The sequence below is a fragment of the Camelus ferus genome, chromosome 15, assembly GCF_009834535.1.
Source record: "Camelus ferus isolate YT-003-E chromosome 15, BCGSAC_Cfer_1.0, whole genome shotgun sequence".
Taxonomy (NCBI): Eukaryota; Metazoa; Chordata; class Mammalia; order Artiodactyla; family Camelidae; genus Camelus; species Camelus ferus.
In genome coordinates this window covers 7310161-7331894 of record NC_045710.1, presented here as the reverse complement: position 1 = coordinate 7331894, position 21734 = coordinate 7310161, and the positions used below count along the sequence as shown (strand labels likewise).

At 48.0% G+C, this 21734-nt stretch overlaps 1 protein-coding gene across 1 annotated transcript in view; it reads right to left on the bottom strand.

The window, feature by feature from the left end:
• GREB1 (growth regulating estrogen receptor binding 1) overlaps positions 1 to 21734 on the bottom strand; it is a 124468-nt gene that overhangs the window by 60431 nt on the left and 42303 nt on the right. The window contains 3 exon segments of the mRNA XM_032497042.1: positions 847 to 1023; positions 2648 to 2767; positions 7602 to 7782. Of these exon segments, the coding sequence (XP_032352933.1) occupies positions 847 to 1023; positions 2648 to 2767; positions 7602 to 7758 (454 nt within the window). The 5' untranslated portion in view covers positions 7759 to 7782.

Below are 21734 nucleotides of genomic sequence, written 5' to 3'. Positions count from 1 at the left end.
TGGCCCGGGGTCAGACACAGGACGGGAGCCAGCTCTCTGGGTTCTCAGCCCAAACTTCACATCTCCCGTGATTTTGCTCCACAAATGGGGTGCACACCGAGCACAGGGCCAGGTGCAGAGTAAAAGCTCGATAACCGTCTGAACAAACGGGAGCCAGGCTTGGTAAGGCTTGGCCTAGACTCTGCGCAGAAGCTGGGGCCTCCGCGTGGGCCAGCGGTGCTTCAAAAGATCAAGGCCATGGCTTCCCGACGCTGACCTTGACCAGACGCAGGACCGGGGGTGTGATGGTTAACAGGTACAGCCTAGAGCCAGGAAGACCTGAGTTTGAATCTTGGACCTGTTTTTTTACACCTGCACCCCTGGGCAAGTTCATTAGCAGGTCCAAGCCCACCCGTAAAGGCAGGATAAGAATGATCAGAGTGAGAGGTGAGAGGTGAAGTGAAGGAGAGAACGGTGGAGGGGCCTGGGCCATCACTCAGGACTTGACTGTCCCAGAAGCAGGGACACATGCTCAGACTTACTCTCCTCCTGCTTCGCGTCTGCTGGCCTCCGAGAGTGTCGAGGACAGGGTTTGGACCCTGTTCCTGACCCAGGTGGGGACTTAGGAAAGTGATGACTACAGGTACAAAAAAATTAGTACTAACTGATGAGCTTTCTAAGGAAGGTAGTCACATTTTTAAAATAACTCTCATTTGTGTTCCATTCCACAAAAAAATGAATAAGCGGGGCTGTGTGACAGGCGGATGTAGAGCCCCAAAGGCAGCCTGTCCCCCAAGGCAACCAATGGCCCTCCTTGTCCCCACCCCTAACAGGCCCAGAACTGTAGAGAGCACAGGAAGGACTTACCGAGAAGGGCGTTGTGCCCGTTGTCATCCGGCAAGAACCTCTTGTCGACGGCACACACCAGGAGATGGTCTGGCAGGCTGGGGGACTTGGCCCCCACGAGGAGGAAGCCCGCAGGGACGTCGATGGGCTCGTTGGAGATGGAGACGAGACGCAGGTCCCTTCCTGCCTGGCAGAACCCTAGGAGGGACACACAGGGCTCAAGTGCTGCCCAGCCAGCAGCCGCCACAGGACCCGGCTCCCCTCAGGCTGAGGGGTGAGAGTGTCCGGATCTCCCCCTTACCTCTGGACGCGGTTGAGTGAGAAGTAAATTATAAATTATTTAAGATTTATTCTGAGAGGTAAAATTATCATAACCATTGCCATTCAGAACCCTTCACCACATGCTGTTTTTAGGACTACCGGTGTCGCCATAGAATATCCACTACCAGACACGCGGGGTAAAAATGGAGACAAATGATGGTGAATTAGAATGTATACAAGATAAACCATAGGAAATGGTGAGTAATCTGATGTCTTTTACACCCTGTATTTTACGTGTGCGAGGCACAGGCACGTGTCACGAGTACGGACAGAGGACCTGGTAACACCGGTGGCCTTGGAAGAGACTCATTAGCATAGGGAAGCTTTCGCTCTGGACTCTTGCACTTTTTGTATTTTAGGGCTTTTAAATGTATTTCTTATTTAAAAATTAAGTGTCCAACAAATGGACTTACTCACGCAACAAAAACAGACTCACAGGCATAGAAAACAAACTGACGGTTACCAGGTTAAAAGAGGTAGGGTGGAGGGATAAATCGGGAGTTCAAGATCTGCAGATACACACTACTATGTATAAAACAGATCAATGACAAGGACCTCCTGTGCAGCACAGGGAATCATATCCACTATCTCGTAATAGCCTATAATGAAAAAGAATATGAAAACGGAACATATATATATGTATAACTGAGTCACTATGCTGCACACCAGAAATTAGCACAACACTGTAAATTGACTATACTGCAATTGAAAAAAAATTAAGTGTCCGAAATTAAGTGTCTGGGAAAAAGGGAAGAAGAGGGAAACAGCTGAGGTTTCCTTGGATGGGTCCTTTCTGGGACCTGAAGGCCCACTCGGCCCGATCTGCTGTGCCTTCCCATCTTTAATTACCTACAGGGATGAGGACGATGGACCCTGATGATCCCAGGGCCTCCCCTGCAAAACTCTTAGGCACTTTAGGAAGAATCTCCTCCTGTCTCTCTGCTTTACCATTCACAATGCACTGGCTCTGAGTTCTCCCATCTGGCCCTGGGCCAAGGCAGGACAAGGGAACCCTGCAGGGCAGGAGGCTGTGCCCACTGCGTGCCGCGCTCGGTCGGATAAAGCCGGCAAGGCTCTCATTTGATCACCCAGGGGGGAGTGTTCCTGCCCCCGATATGAAGTCATGGAAATGGAAGCTTGGAGATAATGTAGACCCGCTTTTTCAGCAGCAAAGGACCAACAGACTTGAACAGTTACTCCTGCTCATCAGTTCTGAGATAATACATGGTGCAAGCCCCACTGAGTTGGGACGTTCTAGTTTTCAAACAGTCAATGCAGAAAAATAAACTTTGGATCTGAATCCATTTGTAACATTGAGGGTGTCCAAGGAGGGACTGGGGACTGCTGGCCTGACAGAGCCCCACGCGCGATGTAGCCAACGCTGCAGGGACCGATGGGCATGCCTGGCCACGACCTGCTGGAGGTGCGGGCCCAGGTCACACCTCCAGGGCACAAGACGGGTGAGGGGTCCCTGTGGAACACAGCCCAGCTGGCATCTCACCATCTGTGATGCAGCATCCTTCGGGCGGGGGGTGCATCTGGTAGAGAGTCGGGGGACAGTTCTGCTCCGATCCCCCTTCTCCCTCCTCTTCCTCTTCCTCATTGTCCACTCGGCTACCACCTGGCGGGGAGGGGAGCAATGAGAAAGGCGGAAGTATGCAGGCAGCAAGTCTCGGCTAGTTAGTGATTAACCAGTCCTCACAAACACACTGTGAGCCGGGCATCATCACCCTTCTTTTCCCCCAGGATGAAAGCGGAGGCTCACTCCAGCTGGACGTCTTTCCCAAGGTCACAGACTCCGGCTCCAAGCCTGGCCTTGGGACTTCAAATCCAGGTCCACTTCCCTTCCCATCCACCACCACTGCACACGTCCACACAAGCAGCAGGGTCCAGTCCTCATACAGTTGTTGACAAGAGCATCAAGTTTGTACACAATAGGCACTCCAAGAATATCTTTGTGGGAGGTACCACAGTGTCGCATGTGGCCCATTTTACAGGTAAGGAAACTGAGGTTCAGAGACACCCAGTGATTGGCCCACAGCCCTTCAACAAACTGCTAAGCAGCACAGCCGGCATGTTCCCAGTCATGTATGAATTCCGAGCTGCTGTTCTTGCCACTAACTGCATAACAGAACACAAAATACAGTGTGAACTGTCTATACACAGAAAAAGAGAGGGGTTCAACTCTACACCATGATTTTTCCCCAAGGGGAAAATGGATGGTATCCATTACTAGAAATACAAACACACCCGAATTTGTCACACTCAGAAAAAGAGCCATTCCAGAACAGGGCCAGGCCCTCCCATGTGACTTTATGACTTTCAGAAACTTTTTTTAAGTGAAATAGTATTTTAGGAGTAATGAGAAATGTGGAATCGGCCAGGAGAGCCAGGAATTGACCATGGAAATCTCACCGCTCCGTCTCAGCAGTGAAAGAGCTTGCCTTCCTCATGGGCTTCAGGCCCTCGGGAGTGGGGCCCCTGCGCCTCATCATCTCTGTGATTGAGGCACCTGGCGGTACCACACCCCGAGATGGTGCTCGGAAAAATACCGCCCAACCTGTGCGAGCACAGTTATACCTTATTCACCCAGTGCTGCTAGAGAAAGAGGGCCCCACAGCAATGAGTTTTCAAGGCTACTGAGTACAGGGGAGTCCTTCTGACTTCTTTTAACACTTTGGGTAGAAATCTTTCTCAACGTGTCTATCTTTAGATGCCAGTTAATAAACAGCATCTTCATGTAATAGGACCGCCTGGAGCATCCTTCACTGCGCTAGGCCAGGAGACAGTTGCTTCCTCCTGTTTTGTTTCTCTGTCTCCTTCTTTAGGGCTGGTCTCCTTGCTGCCATTTCTTCTACTCTCATCTTCCCGGACTCTCACACCCTCCATCCAACCAGTGGGTTAAGGGGTTTTAGGTTAATGATGAAATCCTGTGCAGCAGGAAGAGCTCAGCTCTGGGAACTTGCGTTTTAGTACTTGGGTCTGTTGTTGTCTGTGTGGCCACGGGAAAGCTACTCAACCTCTCTGTGCATCAGATCCTGCATCTTTAAAATGAGAGGGCTATATAAGGTCACTCTGAGCTGTGACAGTCTATGTCGGGAGGCATGGCCCTCAGAGTTGCACAGAATATTCCCAAGGTGATTTAATCGGTACAGGGTACTAGGAACAGAACCTTGCTGTGGCCACCATTTTAAAAGTGCTGGTGGGCCAAGACAAAGCAGACACTGAACACTTCAGGCCAGCCCAGGCCCGTGACCTTGGGAAGGTCACAGCTGGAAGTGAGCAAGAATCCCTAGTGTTGCCATCGCTCTGGGACTAGAGGACACCGAGGTGGCAGGGAGACTGTAAAAAGATTACCCAGGAAGAGCACAAAGGGGGTTGAAGCGATGAACTCCAGAGCCTCCTTCAGGCGCTTCCTTCCTGCCCTTAACTGCAGGCACGGGGTGGTTTTAGCAGAAGGTATGGAGTCACACCCAGACCCCAGGCACAGGCTCAGGTCCCCACCGGGGGCTCAAACTGTCCTTTAGCTCCTAGGGAGTGGGTGGCTTAGAAGGCTCAGAGGCTAAATCAAGATTAGTCTGTGAGCCAGGGACTGACCTTCAGGGGCTCGGAGGGGCTGGCAAAGCACAGAGAATTAGAATGAAAAGGGGAGAGAGAAAGCCCTGAGGGCTCACAGGGGAATGTCAGCACATTATTCTGTTAAACCAAAGCGAATAGGAATTCAGACTCTCAGAATGAATGAAAGAGGAGGGTCTTAAGGCTCCAGAAGTCAAAGAAAGGGCTCGAAATCCAGTTGCTAAGAAAGCAGGATTAAAGGTCAAAGGTCTGCATCAGACATTCCAGGGCCTTAGATGGAATCAGTCAGCCAGCACCAAGCATGAGACTTTTCCTCTCAGACTAAACCAGCCTGTTTACCAAGGTCTCCCGGCAGGATGAGAGCGTTCATATGGCTTTAGAAAAAAACAACTGCATTGGAAGCTGAGGCCCTTAAAACTAAACCACAGGAATTGAGAGATTCACTCCATGGACTATGAGGGAACTTGTTTTGACATTTAGAGTGAATTTTGTTTTCTTTCCATGAGAAGAATGTATGACACTTTGGGTGGGATTACAGGAATTTATCTGCATCCTGTTTAATTAATAAATACTTATCTGTAAATGCTGGGGTTGTGTTTGTTTTGTTTGGTTGACCTCCCTTTAAAACAATAACATAATACGTACAAGGTTTTTCCCCTAGAAGGAGAGGGTAAAGCCCCTAACTCCGAGAACAAAGTAATAAGGCCCCACTGAATCACCCTTGCAAATACGGGAAATGTTAACAGATCAAGGGATGTTTGGCATCCCAGCACCCTGGTCATAAAAGTCATTCCTAATGTTATCGGCTGAGGAAGGACAGCAATAAGATAAGAGACCCTGACAGAGACACAGGCAGACAAAACAAGCCCTCTGCGCCCGGCTTTACGATGCCGAAACCAGGGCTCAAGTCGAGCGCTCGGCTGATGGTGACATTCAGCAAATCAACCTCTCTCCCCTTTTCCTCCTCCACCCTCCTCCCTCCACTAGAGACACAAAATTGCAGGGGATTTCTCTATTCTGTTTGCCAGACAAATGGGAACATCATAGAGAGGGCCTGCCCTGGTTTTCATACCAACACGAGGGCTGAACAAGCCCCCTGACAGCTGGCCAGGAGACTTCCGCACTCATCACTGGAGGCACGGGCAGCGCCAGCCTCCAAGCCATCCCTGGAAAGCTCCATGTGCCCTGCCGGCGGATGAGGGCATCAGCATTGGCATCCGGAGAAGTCAGAATGTTCGGATACAGCCTCCGGTTTAGAGGCCAGGGAAGGTCGTCTATGTAGAGCTTAGACGGGAGGAAAAGCTGATTGGGAACCTCCCAGGGCTTTCTCCCCGCCTCTCCCCTAGGGAACATCCTTAAACTTCAAACCCATTTTCCATCTTCCCAAATCACAGGATTGAGTCACTCTGGCTGGTGCAGATAAAAGCCCTTCGTAGATTTTAAAGTGCCATTCAAAGGTACTAAATTACTTATTCTTATCACCACTGTTAGTTCATCATTAGCAAAAAGTCCTTCGATAGTGTACGAAGTTAAGGATGACCATTTAATACATATTTCACAGAAGTCTATCAGCTAGCCAAAAACAGTCTATAAAATATCCCCCAGTTATTTCTCAAACTCCCCCAATGTCAGAGTAATTCTTCCTATGCCAGAAAAGATTGGTACCTCCGATGTGAATACCAGAGAATTCCTGGTTTTCCTAATTTGTGCTTTTGACCACATTCTTGTTTCTCTCAGACCCAGATCCAGTTCTTTTAGATCCTTAACTGTTGCTGCTTGCAAGGCTAATTTTGTAAGGACAGTTTAAAGATAGACACAAGGAATGCCTCCCCACTAGAATAAGGAACTATCACATATCACACACGTACCTCTGTGCTTCGTTTTCCTTTAAGTGCAGCCATCCCCAGCCCACCATCCCCACACCCACCCCACACACACACATTCACATATCACAGCCACCCCGATACAGGACCTGACATGCGGTATGCTTTATTAATTAGCTAATTTTATTTTAAACCACAGCCCTCTTTCCCTTCAAAAGTTAAGTGAAGTCTGCAGGTAACTTCAAGTGAGAGACAAACTGACAAAAAGAACTTCCTTAGCAATAACTCTCATACTTTGGATTGCTACTTTTGACATGAAAATACATGACTGAAAAAAACACAAGCTAAAGATTGAAAAAACACAATCAGCTTTTTCTCTGGATAAGTAAGTAAACCCTAAAGTTGTCCCCGCACCTGAAGATATTTACTTCTGGCACATGTTAAATTCATCAGGGTTTGCTCTTGGTTTTTAAATTTCCAGAGGGCTCTTGTAACTTCTATCACAATGAAAAGCTACCTGTACGACTTTGCAAAGATATGGCCACGAATCACAAAGAGAAAAAAATACAACTGAGGGTCAAAAGCATGTTAAAATGTCTTATTCATCCATCAAGTGAGACCATCAAACGTTTTAATAAGAGTATAAGTGGGGGGAGGTTATAATTCAGTGGTAGAGCACGTGCTTAGTTAGCATGCATGAGGTCCTGGGTTCCATCCTCAGTACCTCCATTAAAATAAATAGATTAAATAAAAACCTAATTACCTCCCCCTGCCAAACAAAAACAAAAAACAAAACCAACAAGAGTATAAGTAACAACCAATTTAGAACAGTCTAACACAGCCCTCTTTCTTTCTCTGATTAATTCAGTGGATAATTTTATTCCTTGCAACTTTATGGCTGAAACTTTTTTCAGTTTTAGCCAAGAAGGAATGCATGTGCAACTTTCTAAGAGTTCTGTCCTGCTAGACTCAACAGTTTCTACACGGAGCAGAAGAGGAAAGAGTTTCCATTGCTAACATTACTGCACAGTCTTTTCGTTTAAAGGCTTCTCCTACCTTCCAGAGCAGAGAGCTGCTGCTCCGCTTCCAGGTACAACTGGGAGAAGACGGGCCTGGGCACCAGGCTGTTGGAGCGCAAGGAGGCCTCGATGGAGTTGTGCAAGACCTCTTCAAACCGCGTCGTCTTCAGCTGTCCAGCGTAAGAGTTCCCCATCTCCAGAAGAGAAGAAGGAGCCTTCTGTTTAAAACGACATTTCAGTTTCGGTTAAGAAGCGCGACCCCGAGCATGAAGCCCCCAGGTAGAAAGTAGCCCTGCTGCCAGGAGGGGAGGGCCGTGTGTCCCCAGCTCAGCCCAGAGAAGGAGCGGGCGGCTCTCAGCTGCAGCTACTGCCGGGCAATTACAGGAAGTTATATAAGTAACAGCTTTCTCTGATTCAGCACTCAGAGCGGAGTCAGCACCTCTAAGGATGCTTCACTCAAAATTGGCCCTTCATCATCCGCAGGTTACACACACACACACACACACACACACACACACACCAGCTTTTCCCTTCAAGGTGATCCTGCTTTTGAGACCCCAGACCAACGATGCTTTCTTTTCCTTGACCCGCAGAAGAAGAGCCCTGCACCACTTTATGTGTGTGACAAGGCAACGATCCGTGACAACCAGTCCCCAGACTTCAGGATACAGGACTCGGCCTCCCCTCACCTTCTCAGTAGGAAGGCTGGCAGATTTCCCAACACCGCCTTTTCTGCTAAAAGGCCAATTATGAACCTTTCCCCGTTAAAGTCTGTTTTAGTTTATTCTGTTTCCTTTGTACAAGTAATGCAGAATTACTTCTGGAAATCTGGACATTGCAGAAGAGGGTGGAAAAACAGGAGGAGAATCACTATGTCCACCACCTGAGATAACCACTGTGATTTTTTTTTTTTGGTGGTAGCTTAAGATTTAATTCACATACCATCCCATTCACCAACTTAAAGGGTACAATTCAATGATTTCTTTTAGCAAATTCACAGTGCGGTGCAACCATTGCACAGTTGATTTTAGAACATTTTCATCACCCAAAAAGGAACCTTGTACCCTTCAGCCATCAGCCCTCAAGACCCGAGTCTTCCAGCCGCTGCTAACTGACTTTATGTCCCTAGACACATAATGATGGAATCATACAGCATGTGCTCTTTTGTGATGGCTGCCTTCCGTCAGCACCACGTTTCCACGGTTCCTCTGTGCTGAGCACGTGTCAGTACTTCCCGTGATACTTTGATGTATTCTTTCCAGACTCTTCTGAACTTGGGGACAGAAGGGAGATGGGAGACTGCACCCACCTGGTTATAATCACTCTATGATACAATTTTTGATTCTGCTCTTTTCACTTGACAAAAACATTTGACCCAATCTTCTCCCAAATGCTGTCAGAACCATTTCAATGGCTGCATCACAATCTGTCGAGTGAAAATTCAGATACTTGCTGAGACAGACAGTTAAATCTCTATACTTAGTCCTTCCCAATAACTGGCATTTAAATTTATATTCCTTCCTAATGTTTTCTGTTTATTTTCTATTTCATTTAGTTTTTTGTTTTATTTCCCTCTTTCTTCATTACTGTCTCACCAGCTGTGAGACTGACTTCACATGCCAGGCACCGCCTCACACATCACTTTGATTTCAGACGCACGTAAGAAAGTCCCCTCGTCCTTGTCCTGGAGGTGGTGTGGCAATTTCAAGATGGGACCGCTGGTGCCCTAAGGAACTCTGGTTTCCCTCCTGAAGGGAATACGGGCTGGTGTCATCCCGCTGATTTTCTGCCTCTTTTGTAAGGAAGGCCCAGCCTTCCTCCTTCCAACTAGAAGTAAATGGAAACCATTAAACACTTCCTGCTTGTGGCAGTAATTCCTGACCACAGGGCCCCCTTGGTCAGCCCCGGCTTACAGCCTGGGGAAATGAGCTCTTGGGAGGATTGCTTCAGGAATTAGCCCCAACAAAAAGAAAGAGCTCCTGAAAGGGAGAGGTCAGCGGCTGGAGCCACCTAACAGCCTCAGCCTGAGTCAGAGGAGGCTCCAGGACCCGCTCGTCTGCCTTTTTTCTTGACCTGCTGCCTACTTCAGAACGCAAAAGAGGGATTCCCAGCCACATCTGGGGACCCTTGCATGAGTTTCAATCCAGGGTGGTCCATGTAAAGCTGCCGCCAATTAATAACATCACAGATGCCTCCGATTTCTATAGATCTTTGAAGAGCTTAGCGCACTCAGAAAGAAGCTTGAAGCCCAGCTCCTTTCACATGGGGCCCCTGCAGAATCATGCTTGATGACTGGATGAAAAAAAAAAATGCTTGCTCAGGGCATCCAGACCCTCCTTCCCAAGGTCCTGTTCAGCTCACCCGGCAGCTGACTGGCACCCTGAGCCCACAGGACTCCACCAGTTAAGGGAGATCAATGCCTGAGGCCAACAGAGTGATAAAGAGGAAGAAAGAAAATGAACAGCTTCTAGCTCCCGTGTGCCAGGCACACTCCCTTGCTTAACACACTTAGCAGCCACGTAGGATATCATCATGAAGATGGAGAAGTCAAGTACTGGACAGGATAAGTAACCTGAAAGAATTCTTGTTGAAAGAATTGGGAGTTGTGGGGAGGAAGGAAGGGGAGGGGAGGGAAAGAGAAAAGGGGGGAGGGAAAGAGAAAAGGAAGGAGGGCGGGAGAAACACAAAAGGGACAACGGCACAGAAGAGTGTTCACACTCAAAAAAAGGAAATATGATTTTACAACCCTAAGCAAACATCCAAGCTTTAATAAGCAAATAGTGAGAGAGAAAACTACCTCCCTCTCGATCTAATGATGCATTTGAAATCATAAGGAAATGCTGGAAACTGAGGATGGGGCAGGAGTGCTGAGAACCATGGGAAAATGTTGTGGCCCTTTTTGTTAGTTCTGCTGGACCACAAGCCGGCGTTGTGGGAACTTCCGACCTGCACATGGCAGTACTCCTTCCTGCAGACAAGACCACTCGCCCGCCAGGTGAAGAGGATTTGGGATCAGAGGGCAGAGCAGGCTGAGATCCAGGCCCGGCAGGGGCTCCTTGCCGTGTTAGGATCCCACAGCTGTCAGATGCAGATCTAAAGAATTGGAGAGAGGAGAGCCTAACTCAGGGTCAAACACAAAAGCCTGACCCTTCCGAATGCCTAGTGGAGCCAAGGCAACATGTGTGACAGGCCTCCCAGGGCTGGGCTTTGACCACGCGGGCCCGGTGCACTGCCTCTCTGCTCAACTCCCACTGCAGCTCCTCAAGTCTGCACGCTGAGGGGACTCTTTTCACTTCCTAACACCTCCTTCCCTTCTGCCTGCAATGGTCAAACCACAGCCTTCACCTTCATGCACAAGAGCCTGGTGTCGTAGATGGGAGAGAGCATGTGTGACTCACAGGGCCTTGGCATTCTCATCTGTAAAGTGGGCACTTTGAAGGCCAGACTGCTCATGATGGAAAGTAAGAGACAGAGTGTGTCAAGGTGCCTAGCATAGCACCTGGTGGTCAGTGTATGATCAATAATTTCTAGCTAAATTGGAACATTCATGTGAAAAGATAAGAATTTCAGATCATATATGACAAAAAAGTGCTATGTTCCCTAAATGTTACAACGTAAGGTAGGGGCAGGGGGTGCTGGGGGAGTTAGTGAGAACCTGGGGAGTCAAAAGAAGCTGGTACTCAAAGTGGGGTGAAAAGAAAGCACAGGATATTTTGGGCCAAAAATTGGGAATAGCATTTGAGAAAGAAATGAGAGGGTACAAAGGCATGACAGCTCCACGGATACACACGTGCTCTAGAGAAGAAAACAAGTTCATTTGATGAGTAGTGAAGATGGTGTAAAAATGAAACTGAGGGTACAAATTAGTCACTGTTTAGTAGACAACAGCCCTGAAGCTTCAGAGCTAGGGATTTGTGGTGATAAAGGTGATGTTTTAAGCAGGCCAGTCGGACAGAAATGTTTGGAATAAAATTGGGGGAAAAACTTGGAGGCAAGAGGCCAGGTGGACACTTTCAATTGGCCTGTTTCTAAGAGTGAAGCACAAAAAGTTGCTTGGAAACCAGTCGGATGGCTGGTGAGCTTCAAAGAAGATAATCAGATGTGAGTCTGTTCCCACAAATCAACCTCAAATATAGCTCCATGTCAGCTCAAATTCCAGAATTAGTACTTAACTTCCACAGGCCCATCTAACCTTACAAATGCCTATGAACTTGACCAGACAAAGACTGACCCTAGGTGAGTCTGCAGACCAAGATGGGCTATCTCAGCATGCTCGTGATGGCTGAGACACCTAGCCCAAGCCATTCTCTTCCCTTGGCGCCCATAAATCAAGCTGTTTCATTTGGAGGAGTTGTCAAGAAAGAGAAGTAATCTCTAGGTCGAGTTGAAGTTCAATGAGACTAAATGCGGGACAGAAACTTCAAGGAAGATCACGGAAAATTACCAGTGCGGACAAAAGAAGGAAAGTAGGCTTCCGGGGAAACAGGACAGATGGAGTACACACATTATCTCTGCTCCCTCCAAAACCACGCTAAGATGACAGGAATATATAGGTATAAACAAAGACATGGAGGGGAGAGAAACCAACAGCAGACAAGATATGCCAACAAAACTTAGAAGATGCAAAGCAGGAAGTGGTGATACACTTTGAAAGAGTAAGAACTAAAGCCCAGCCCTGCATATATATCCTGAAAAGACAAAAACTCTCATTCAAAAAGATACAAGCACCATAATGTTCATAGCAGCACTATTTATTGCAAAGGCTCAGAGAGGTTTGGAGACCTATCTGATGACACACAGCTAGTGCCCCATCTGAAATTGAAAGCCCATCTCCAAGAATCTCTTCCATGAAAAGTAGTGATAAGAAGTTTAAACTAACAGAATTTAAAATCTCAGACATCCTCAGTTTAAGGATTACAAACCTGTACAGCCATTACCTTCTAGTGTTTTTTCTAGTCATAACAAGACATTTCCTAGTTTTACAGAGAGCTACCAGCATTCCTCTGAACTTCCAGAGGGAAGCACTGGGAAGTCAGCCTCACAAGACTAAAGCACACACACATCCCAAACCAGATGTCCTCCTAGGCTAAACACTCTCGTCAGAACTCTGGGAGCCCATAAAACCCTGAGATTATTCATAGGAGAAGGTTCTACCTGGACTCACAGAACCGCATGACCAACCCTTATTTAAAGTCCCTACCATAGAACTTATACACACAGTACAGCATTATATCCAAAGTGAAAAAAAAAAGAATATAAAAACCTCTGTTTATATCTATTTTATCTAAGCACTATGATTTTTCAGCCTATGTTTCATAATGTAAATTATACACAGTATAGACTGCGGTCCATGTATGCAATCTGTAAATCAATAGACAGATATTTACAAATATATGAGGAGGGACCTGAGTTTGAATGGAAGACAATTTGCTTAGTTTTTATTTTGTGCCAGCAGTATTGTGGCAAAAGTATTATTACCTTCACTTTGCAGATGAAGAGACTGAGTCTGGGATTTAAAAGCATTTTGTGTCTTCACATCTTTGGTATTTTTTTAGCAATAAAAACAAAAAAAGCAAGAACATTTTAAGTAATCATCAAAATAGTCATCATTTATTAGGGCTACTTTACGTGGACAGTTTTCTTGGTTTACGTTCGTCATTTATTTCATTTGCATCCTGGCTGTAAAATGCACCTAGCACGGTTCTCATTTTATACAGTAGGAAACTGAGGCAGATGAGATTAAGTGACTTGTCCAAGGTCTCACATCTGGGACAATTTTAGAATGTCCAATAACGACCCGAAGCAAGTGAATCTTCGCTATCAATGAAGCCAGTGACTTCAGAAAAGGGAGCGTTTTTTTTTAAGTTTGTTGGGTTTTTTTAATTTTAATGGTGTTCACTTGTCCAAAACTCTCGGTTCGAAGAGGCTCGCCTTAGGTTCTTTCTTTATCAAGGAGCTTTATCAAGGGGAGGCTGCCATGGCAAGAAAATACAGGCTCAGTAAATGAAAAGCCCCATTTGAAAAGACACATTTCTAGCCAGAAAAAGCAAACCAAAAGCATTCTAAGAATGCTACCTGAAGACAGGTCTCCTGGAGGGAGGAGAGGGGGAGGCTCACTGCTGCTTCAAGCAGGCAAAACAAACAAACAGTCTGCCGGCGGGTGGGCCAGGGCCTGGACAGTGTCCGCCTCTCCGACAGCCTGACTGACCCTTCCCTAGAGATTAAAGCAGGGATTAAATCAGACTCCAGCCCTTTCAAAGAAAAATACTCTAGCTCTCGCCTCTCCTTGAAATGACCTTTTCCCTTTTGCTTTCTTTCTTTCTTTTAAGAACAGACTATCAAAAGTTTTGCCCAAGAGGCAGAAAATCCATTTCACTTACAAGGCTCACCGACACCTCCTGGGGACTCTATGTCCAGCTCCACGCTGGGCCCACAAGGATTTCCCTTTCACTTCGCCTTTTATCAGTCAAGGAACAAGGTCCCTCTGCCTAAACCCAGAGTCCCCATCTGTCAATGACAGTTATTGAGTTTCTGCAACGGCTAGAGCTCACTTCCTAAGATAACACCCTAAGGTAGCTCTGTGCACCCCCAGCTGCTGCACATGGGTCATTTTGTTCAGAAAAGTAAAGCCATCCCCTCCTACTGCTGCTCACCCGTCAGATCCAGCTCTTCCCCATTCCCCACAGGGATCTCGGTTAATTCAGGACCAACCATCATCAACATCCCATTTCCTCCGGACATCCAGAAGCACACCTTGTTGGCTGGGTCCCTCTGTGTGCGGAGACTGAGGCCAGCCATGTGCTGGGGGCAAGCTCTTCAGTCCTCAGTCATGGTGTCCAGTTAGAGCAAGACCAGCAGGACTCTCAGAGAGGGCCTTACAGTCCCTTGGAGTTATAAGGTAATAAACTTCTCAGTAAAGTTACACTTTACCAACTTTATACAATTTTTCAAACTTGAGCTTTGCAAAGTGTTCATATTCTGCCTGCGAGGTGGTAAAAAGCATGTCCTTTTTGGAATAAAACCACCAGGGGCTTAGTTTATGGCTAGCTTATTTCAAGCTGTGTGGCCTTGGGTAAGTTACCTAACCTTTCTGAACCTCCATTTCCTCTTGTAAAATGAGGATAGTATGAGCTACCTTCCAGAGTTGTGATAAGGGCTAAATGAACTAACATACAGAGAGTTGTTGGCATATAGTAGATGTTAGTAAGTTCTAGCTCCTCTCTAAAGTTGGAATTGACTGCTCACAATTCTAATTTTTAGATCTTGACTTAATTTGATTCACTGCACTCCAGGAGCAATAATGAAACTGGCTTCCTTTGGGGGTACATCAGCTGCAGTGTGCCTACCCGGGAAGATGCCATGCCCACCCTTGTCATGCCCTGTCCTCTCCAGACTGGAAGCTCTCTGACAGCAGGAACTATTCTAGTCACCCCTTTATTTCCCATGGTGCCTGGGACACTGCAGGTCCCGGACAAGGACTCCTACGGGAGGCAGAGGGAGATGGAAAGGGACAGGGAGAAGACCTGTTTAAGGTCACAGTGAGGACTGCCAAGAAACAGCCAAGAAATGGAGCTCAGTCCTGCCTGAAAGCCTCACAGGCAGCCTTGGAAGCCCCAGGTGCACCCAGTGAACACATCCGAGGCTTCCATTTTGGCCCCCAGAATGTTCCCAGGATGCTGCTGCTGTCACAGTTCGGGGAAGTGTATTAGCCAGTGCCTCCCTGCCCCGGGTGTCACCTGAACTCACCTGATTGTTTTCCATTCCAAGCAGGGTCAGAAGGGAGCCCTTCCCGCGAGCATCAAAGTACAAGATGTGCGCGTCTGTTCTTTCCTCGGAAACACATCGCTGCCCCCTGGGCCCTGTACGTGCCTGTTCACCCTTCAGTTTCAGCCAATGTCCACAGCTCCCTCTTCCACCCCCACCCCCAGGACTTTGCTCGCACCTCACTGGGCTCCAGGTTTCTCCCCCTAAAGCCACACAGAGTGTGTCTGTGTCTCCCACCTCCTCGGGGGTTTGACCTTCTGGGTGTAGCAACCAAGCTCACTCATGCCCCACGGAGCCCAGGACAGTTTCTTTGGAGAGCACATCTGACAAAGGGTCAGGCTGCCGAAGACCCTGTGCCCCCGCATCCCTCAAGCCGCCCCAGCTCAAAGAGAAGGCGCAGCTGGGTGCCTTCAAGGTCTCAGACCAAGTTCAGACGGGAGGGTGTGTCCTGAGCCACAAATCGGCAACTCCAGGCCTGTTCTCTCCCTCCTCCATGACAAACGAACTTTCCTCTTCCAGATTCATCGCTTTGCCTTAAAATTAAATGCTTAAATAGTCTAATTGGAAGAAGTGACAGAAAGATTTCACTCCCACTTGGAGCTCAGGGTGAAAGTGAAATATACCAAGTCTGTGATCTGAAGAAACTCCCAGGCAGGTCAGGAGTGCAGGTAAGCAAGGCAGTGTAACCGCTGCCTTCGCAGGGATTTAGGCAAGAGGGCAGCTCCTAAGGATACAGGGAAGGGAGTGAAAGGTCCTCTCAGGTCAGTCTCAGGGCGCCTCCGAGAAGAGCTGAGTCGAGAAGGGTGAGTACAGGTTTCCAGCTGAAAAGAAGAAACTGCATTCGGGCAGAAGGGGGGCGATGCACCCACGTGTGATGGGGGACACAGGTCCTTGCAGATACTGGAGCACCGGGGTAGGAGGGCAGCGAGGGCCAGTCTAGACTAAGCCCTGCTAGTGTGGTCAGATTTAACCCTGTAGAGCCTGGCAAGGACCTTAAGCAGCCAGGATCAGACTATAGTGAGAGATTAATTAGGCTTTCTAAGGAGAAATAAAGGAGAATATTGCAATGTACTGCTACTCAATATACTGCACAGAGACTGGCTCTATGTGGAGGCTGAAGGAGGCGGGAGGTGGGGCTTTAGAAAGAGGAGGAAGTCAGTGGTGCCACCATCCCAATGCAGAAGACAGGGGCTGCGGGGGGTCTGAGGAGCCCCTCCAGCATGCCCTTGCTTGCTGTCTGCTCCCTCACAAGGAGCCCTCCCTCATGCAGAGCCCCGCGTGGTCTGGGATCCACTTGTCTTTGTCCTCTTTCTCCTCTCAGCCTCGCCTGGAGAGCTGACTGTGGCAAAGAAGAAAGTGGCCGTGCCTGGAGTCAAAGCTGGAGTTCAAGTCCACGAGAGAGAAAACCCGTCCACGGCGCCTGCCCGGCCTCTCTTCCCCTCCCTTTGCTATCTGCCTCCATTCTGAATCACATCCAAAACACACCTGTGATCCTCAGCCTTTCCAATCTGTCCCCTTCTAGAAGACAGCTTTCCCCCAGAATCCCTGCGGACCTCAGAGCCTCCCAGAAGGTAACCAGCATAGCCCCCACCCAGAGTCTGAACAGAACACCCCAAACTCCAGCTCGGATCTGCGTTGCCACTAGTCCCCATCCCTTCCTCCTCCAACGTCCCTACAGCAAAACTGAAGAATCTTTTGGCCAACACACAAGTATGGTGACTTATTTCTGATGAGCCCAAAGTTTTGGAAACAAAGCAAAGGCCTCTGAGGACCTCCAACCTTCCAAGCTCCTTCTGTAATTCCCTGCAGCATGGTGGACCCTCCCGTAAGAGCGATGGGAATGAGGCTCTGCTGGTGGAGGAGGAGTCAGCCCTGAATATATGATATGGCCATAAACACATTCAGACTGCAGGACGCTCTCCTATAAACTCTTTGACGGTCCCCCTGGCAGGAAACAGCATTCTAATGTAGATTTCTCCGATTTTCCTTGGAGGAACTCATAAACTCCACAGGTGTTGGTGAAGGAAGAAAAGCAGAGCTGAGGGCTTGACTTTTGTCTAATCTGCTGGTCTCTCCAATAGGGACTGTCCTGCCCACAGCCACCACCCAGACATCTGTCCACAGAAGGTCAGGTGGCACTTCCTCTGAGACCATCCTTAAGCTCTCTCGAATGGAACCACGGAACAAGCAGCAATGTCCCCACCCCCGGTTGCAGGGAGAACTGAACGGGAGAGAAGCACCTTCAGAATAAAGCCAGGCAAGAATTTCAGGGAAGAAGAAACTATTCAAAAACTTCCCTCCAGAACCCATCAGGCAGGATCCAAAGTGCTGTACATCTCCTTAGTGAATCATTTATAATTAGACTCGCTGCTGCTTTTGTGTCAAACTTGTGCAAAGCTAATTATTTCCTACCCCTTTTTCCAACAGCAAAAATTAGGAAACAAACTCATTAAGTGGATTCACTCAACTTACTGCTCCCCTGGGCTTAAGTGAAAAGGCAAAAAAAAAAAAAAAAAAAAAAAGCTCAGCATTATTTTGCTTAATCCAGGCCAATGCCATCTTTATAATAAGCAAAAGAGCCAAGACCAACCTCTCCAACCCCCAAAGCAGGTGCCGCTCCTGAAGTCGAACACACCATACCTTATGAGAAGCCGGTCATTTCAGGATTTCAGGCAGCCCAGGAATCAACCGGCCAGGAGCAGGCTGAGCCCAGCGGAGGGGGAGCGCTGGCTGAGGCTCCCGCCTCCGGGGCTGTGCCTTTGATCGCACGGGGAGCCCTTAATGCCCCAGAGAACAGTGCCAACTGCTCGGTCGACCTGACACCCTGGCTCCCCAGCCCCTGCCTGGGGAGGCAGAGGCAGCCAAGCCAGCCAGGGGAAAGGTTTCAAAGGCAGTATCTGCTCCCAGGGCTACAACAACAATCAGGGAAAAAAAAAAAAAAATCCCAGCAGCAGACTTTCCAAGTTGCGCTCCATCTGCCCCAGGCTCCCACTGGGTCAGATGGCAAATGCCACAGTTTTCCGTCTCCTTCGCACTGAAGTATTTTGCTGGGTCACAGTGCTCTTTATGCAGGTACATACCAGTCTGTCAGTCTAACCACCGGCAGTTAAACCGAGCCTTTTCAAACATGCGAGTTTTGTACTTGGCACGGAACCACGTCCTCTTGCGCAGAAAACAAAGGGTCAGGGAAGAGCACGGGCTTCGCCACGGGGACTGGGCAGCCCGGTGTGTCACCGGAGGGCAGAGCGCACAGGTGGCGCTGACCCGGGGAAGCACGTGCCCCTTCAAATAAACGCCTCCGTGAATAGCAAGGAACACACCCCAGCAAGGAGCACTCCCCCGAGAGTTGCAGAGGCTCGTTCTTAACCTTCTTGTATGTAAGTCATCAAACTTGTCCAGAGCTTCCGACATATCCTGTTGCAAGTAACGCTTGGAAATCCAGGAATCCTGCTCAAATCCTGATTGAAAAAGGAAAGAAAAGAAATAATGGGAGGCCCCTTCATGTGTGCTAAGTCCCTTTCATTTTGATTTTTATCTTCTTTCCGGGGTCTTTTATTTGCCTGCCAAGATGACTTGGATAGGACCCAGGGGGGTTCCACGTCACCTACCTTTTGTGACAAAGGCCAAAGAGCTAGATCATTCTTGTTGGCGTAATAGTCCGCAAAGATTCTTCTTGTTTCAAGGCCCAGTCCCCAAAATGCACCAAGCACTACAGGGTGGGAGAGCCCTGCGTTCTGGACCTGTTCCTTCCCCTGCTGAGCCCCAGCTCCCTGGCAAGGACCAGTGGAGACCCCACGGGTCCCCACACCTTCACAGATGGGCAGGGTGGCGCCCCCTGGTGGCTCTGCTTGAGCAAGGCTCTGGGAGTCAAAGTAAAGCCTGGCACTGTGGCTTCACTCATGTGGGCTGTGGGGAGCAAATCGGGTCTGCAAAGGACCCGTGGGGACCAGAGAGGAGGTGACAGTGGGTGCAGTGCCTACTGCCTGCTGCCACTCAGAGCACATCTGGAACGGTGGGAAAGTGGACACCACAGAGATGTCCAACAGGAAAGGAAGGCTTAATCAGCCTCCAATATCCCAGGCAAGGAAGTTATGTGCAAGTTTTTAAATGATACAGATATACTTAGGACTTAACATTCAGCAAGAAAAAGATTTTAAATTGTTATAGAATTACAAATACATGCATATACATATATGTAATATAATGTATATGATATTCTATTATATAGAGAGAGGGAGAGAGAGAAAACAGCAGAGTTTTTAAGAGGATGGGCTCTGGCCCAGGCTTGGGTTTGAATCCTGATTTACTGGGTTAGACTCTGAGCAACTGACTTAACCTTTATGTGCCTCGGTTTCCCCAGTCTGATAAAGGGGATCAAGTACCTGTTTCTTAGGGTTGGTGTGTGGATTCCATGAATGAATACGTAGAGGCTGCTTAGAACAGAGGATGGTATATATATTATAAATACCCATTACAGTGGCCATGCTAATAGTAACAATTATCATGACTAAGCCTTCAATCTATAAATAAATAAATAAAATGCTTAAAAGAGATTGAAACAAAATGTCTACAGTGGTTGCCTCTGAGTAAAAGAATTCGAGATTTTTTTAAATCCTTCTTTAATCCTTTCTATAATTTGCTAATTTTCCATTGACATAAATTGTAATCATCATGAGGAGAAAATTACAACACCTTTGAACTGTGCTTTCCCATTGCTGTCTACACAGGGTTTTGATGTAAAAATAACACTGAGATGCCCAAGAAGGAGAGAGCTCACCCCAGTGTCCACGCTGATGGGTGTTTATGGTGTAAGCCTTCCTTTTGAATTTACATCTGCAAGTCTAAGCTCAGTGCCAGGATATCTCCTTGCCATAAACCTCTCTCTTCTGATCCTTATCAAGTGCTGTCCTCCCCTGGCCAAGTCCCTTCCACCTTACACATGACAAGCATGGACAGAGTCACCATGCCAGCAGCCAACACAAGCATTTGAGACTGTGGCGTGCTGGCTTTATTTTCCTGGTGACCACAAATGCTAGAAGTGATGAACTTCAAGGAGCAAAAAGTCTCTACCGGTCCAACAAAGTGTCCTGGAGACCATGGTACCCACCATCAACACATAAACAGGCCTTGGCTTCTACAAAAAGTTCCCCTGTGAATTTTTCAGATCACTTTAGACCTGCTTTACTTGTACAAACGGTGAGGGGCTGGTACTGCCTCGGCTGCCAGACGCTGACTCCTCAGACCTCCAGTGCTTTGTGCATGATGTGTGTTCTCTCTGCCTGGGAAGCCCTTACCCCTCATTCGTGACATGAACTCCTACTCATCCTTCAAAACCTAGTCAAAGCATCTCTTCTGCTGTGTGATAGACCTGACCCCCCTAAAGAGACCTAAGCACTTCTGTTTTTCTTTAGGTTTAATGAACCTCCAGAAGCCGGACCAGAGGACGGACTTATGGCTGATGCAGGTAAGGACCTAGAGGAAGCTGGTTGGCCCTACAGAAACCTAGACTCGGGCCTCTGGCATGTGTTAGGTGGAAACAGGGGACTTTTTTGAACTAATAGATACAGAGCACTTGGCCCCTTCACCTCCCACCCCAGGGCCCACGTGGAGCTCCAGGACTCAGGCGTGTGCCCCTGTCAAAACACATCAATTAAATGGAATCAACTAAGGAGAGCTAGGACCACTCACATAGACATAGCCTGGCATTTAGAGGCCTCCAGAACACCAGCTCATGCTGTCCTGAGCACCCAAATAGCAACACCTGCCAGTCCACAAGCTCCACCGACAGACACAAAGTCGACTTCCTCTTTCTTAAACACACATATCCAGTGGTCACCTGGCATCTGAAGAAGGACTGAAGCATGAAAAGAACATCCAGGAGAAAAGATACTACAGCAACCAAAGGGAAAAGCAGGGATACATGAAGAATCAAAAAAAAATAAAAACTCTAATTACTATCCTCTAAGAGATTAGAGGGTCACACTTTCATTCAGCCTGAGAGACTCAAAAATCACAGAGGTGAGCCAGTCCCTCCTTCTGATTTAGACTGAGGGACAGTCTTAGTCCACTCAGGCTGCTGTAACAAAAACACCACAGACGAGTGGCTCAAACAACCCAGATTTGTTTCCCACAGTTCTGGAGGCTAGGAATCCAAGACCAGGGCGCCAGCCGATCTGATCTGATGAGAGCCTGTTTCTTGGCTCATAGACAGGCCATCTTCTCATCGTGTCCTCGAGTGGCAGAAGGGGCGAGGGAGCTCTCTAGGGGCTCTTTTAAAAGAGCTCTAATCCCATCCTGAAGGCTCCACCTTCATGACCTGGTCACCTCCCAAAGATCCCACCTCCTAATACCATCACATCAGAGGTGAGGTTTCAACATATGAATCTGGGGAGGACACAAACATTCA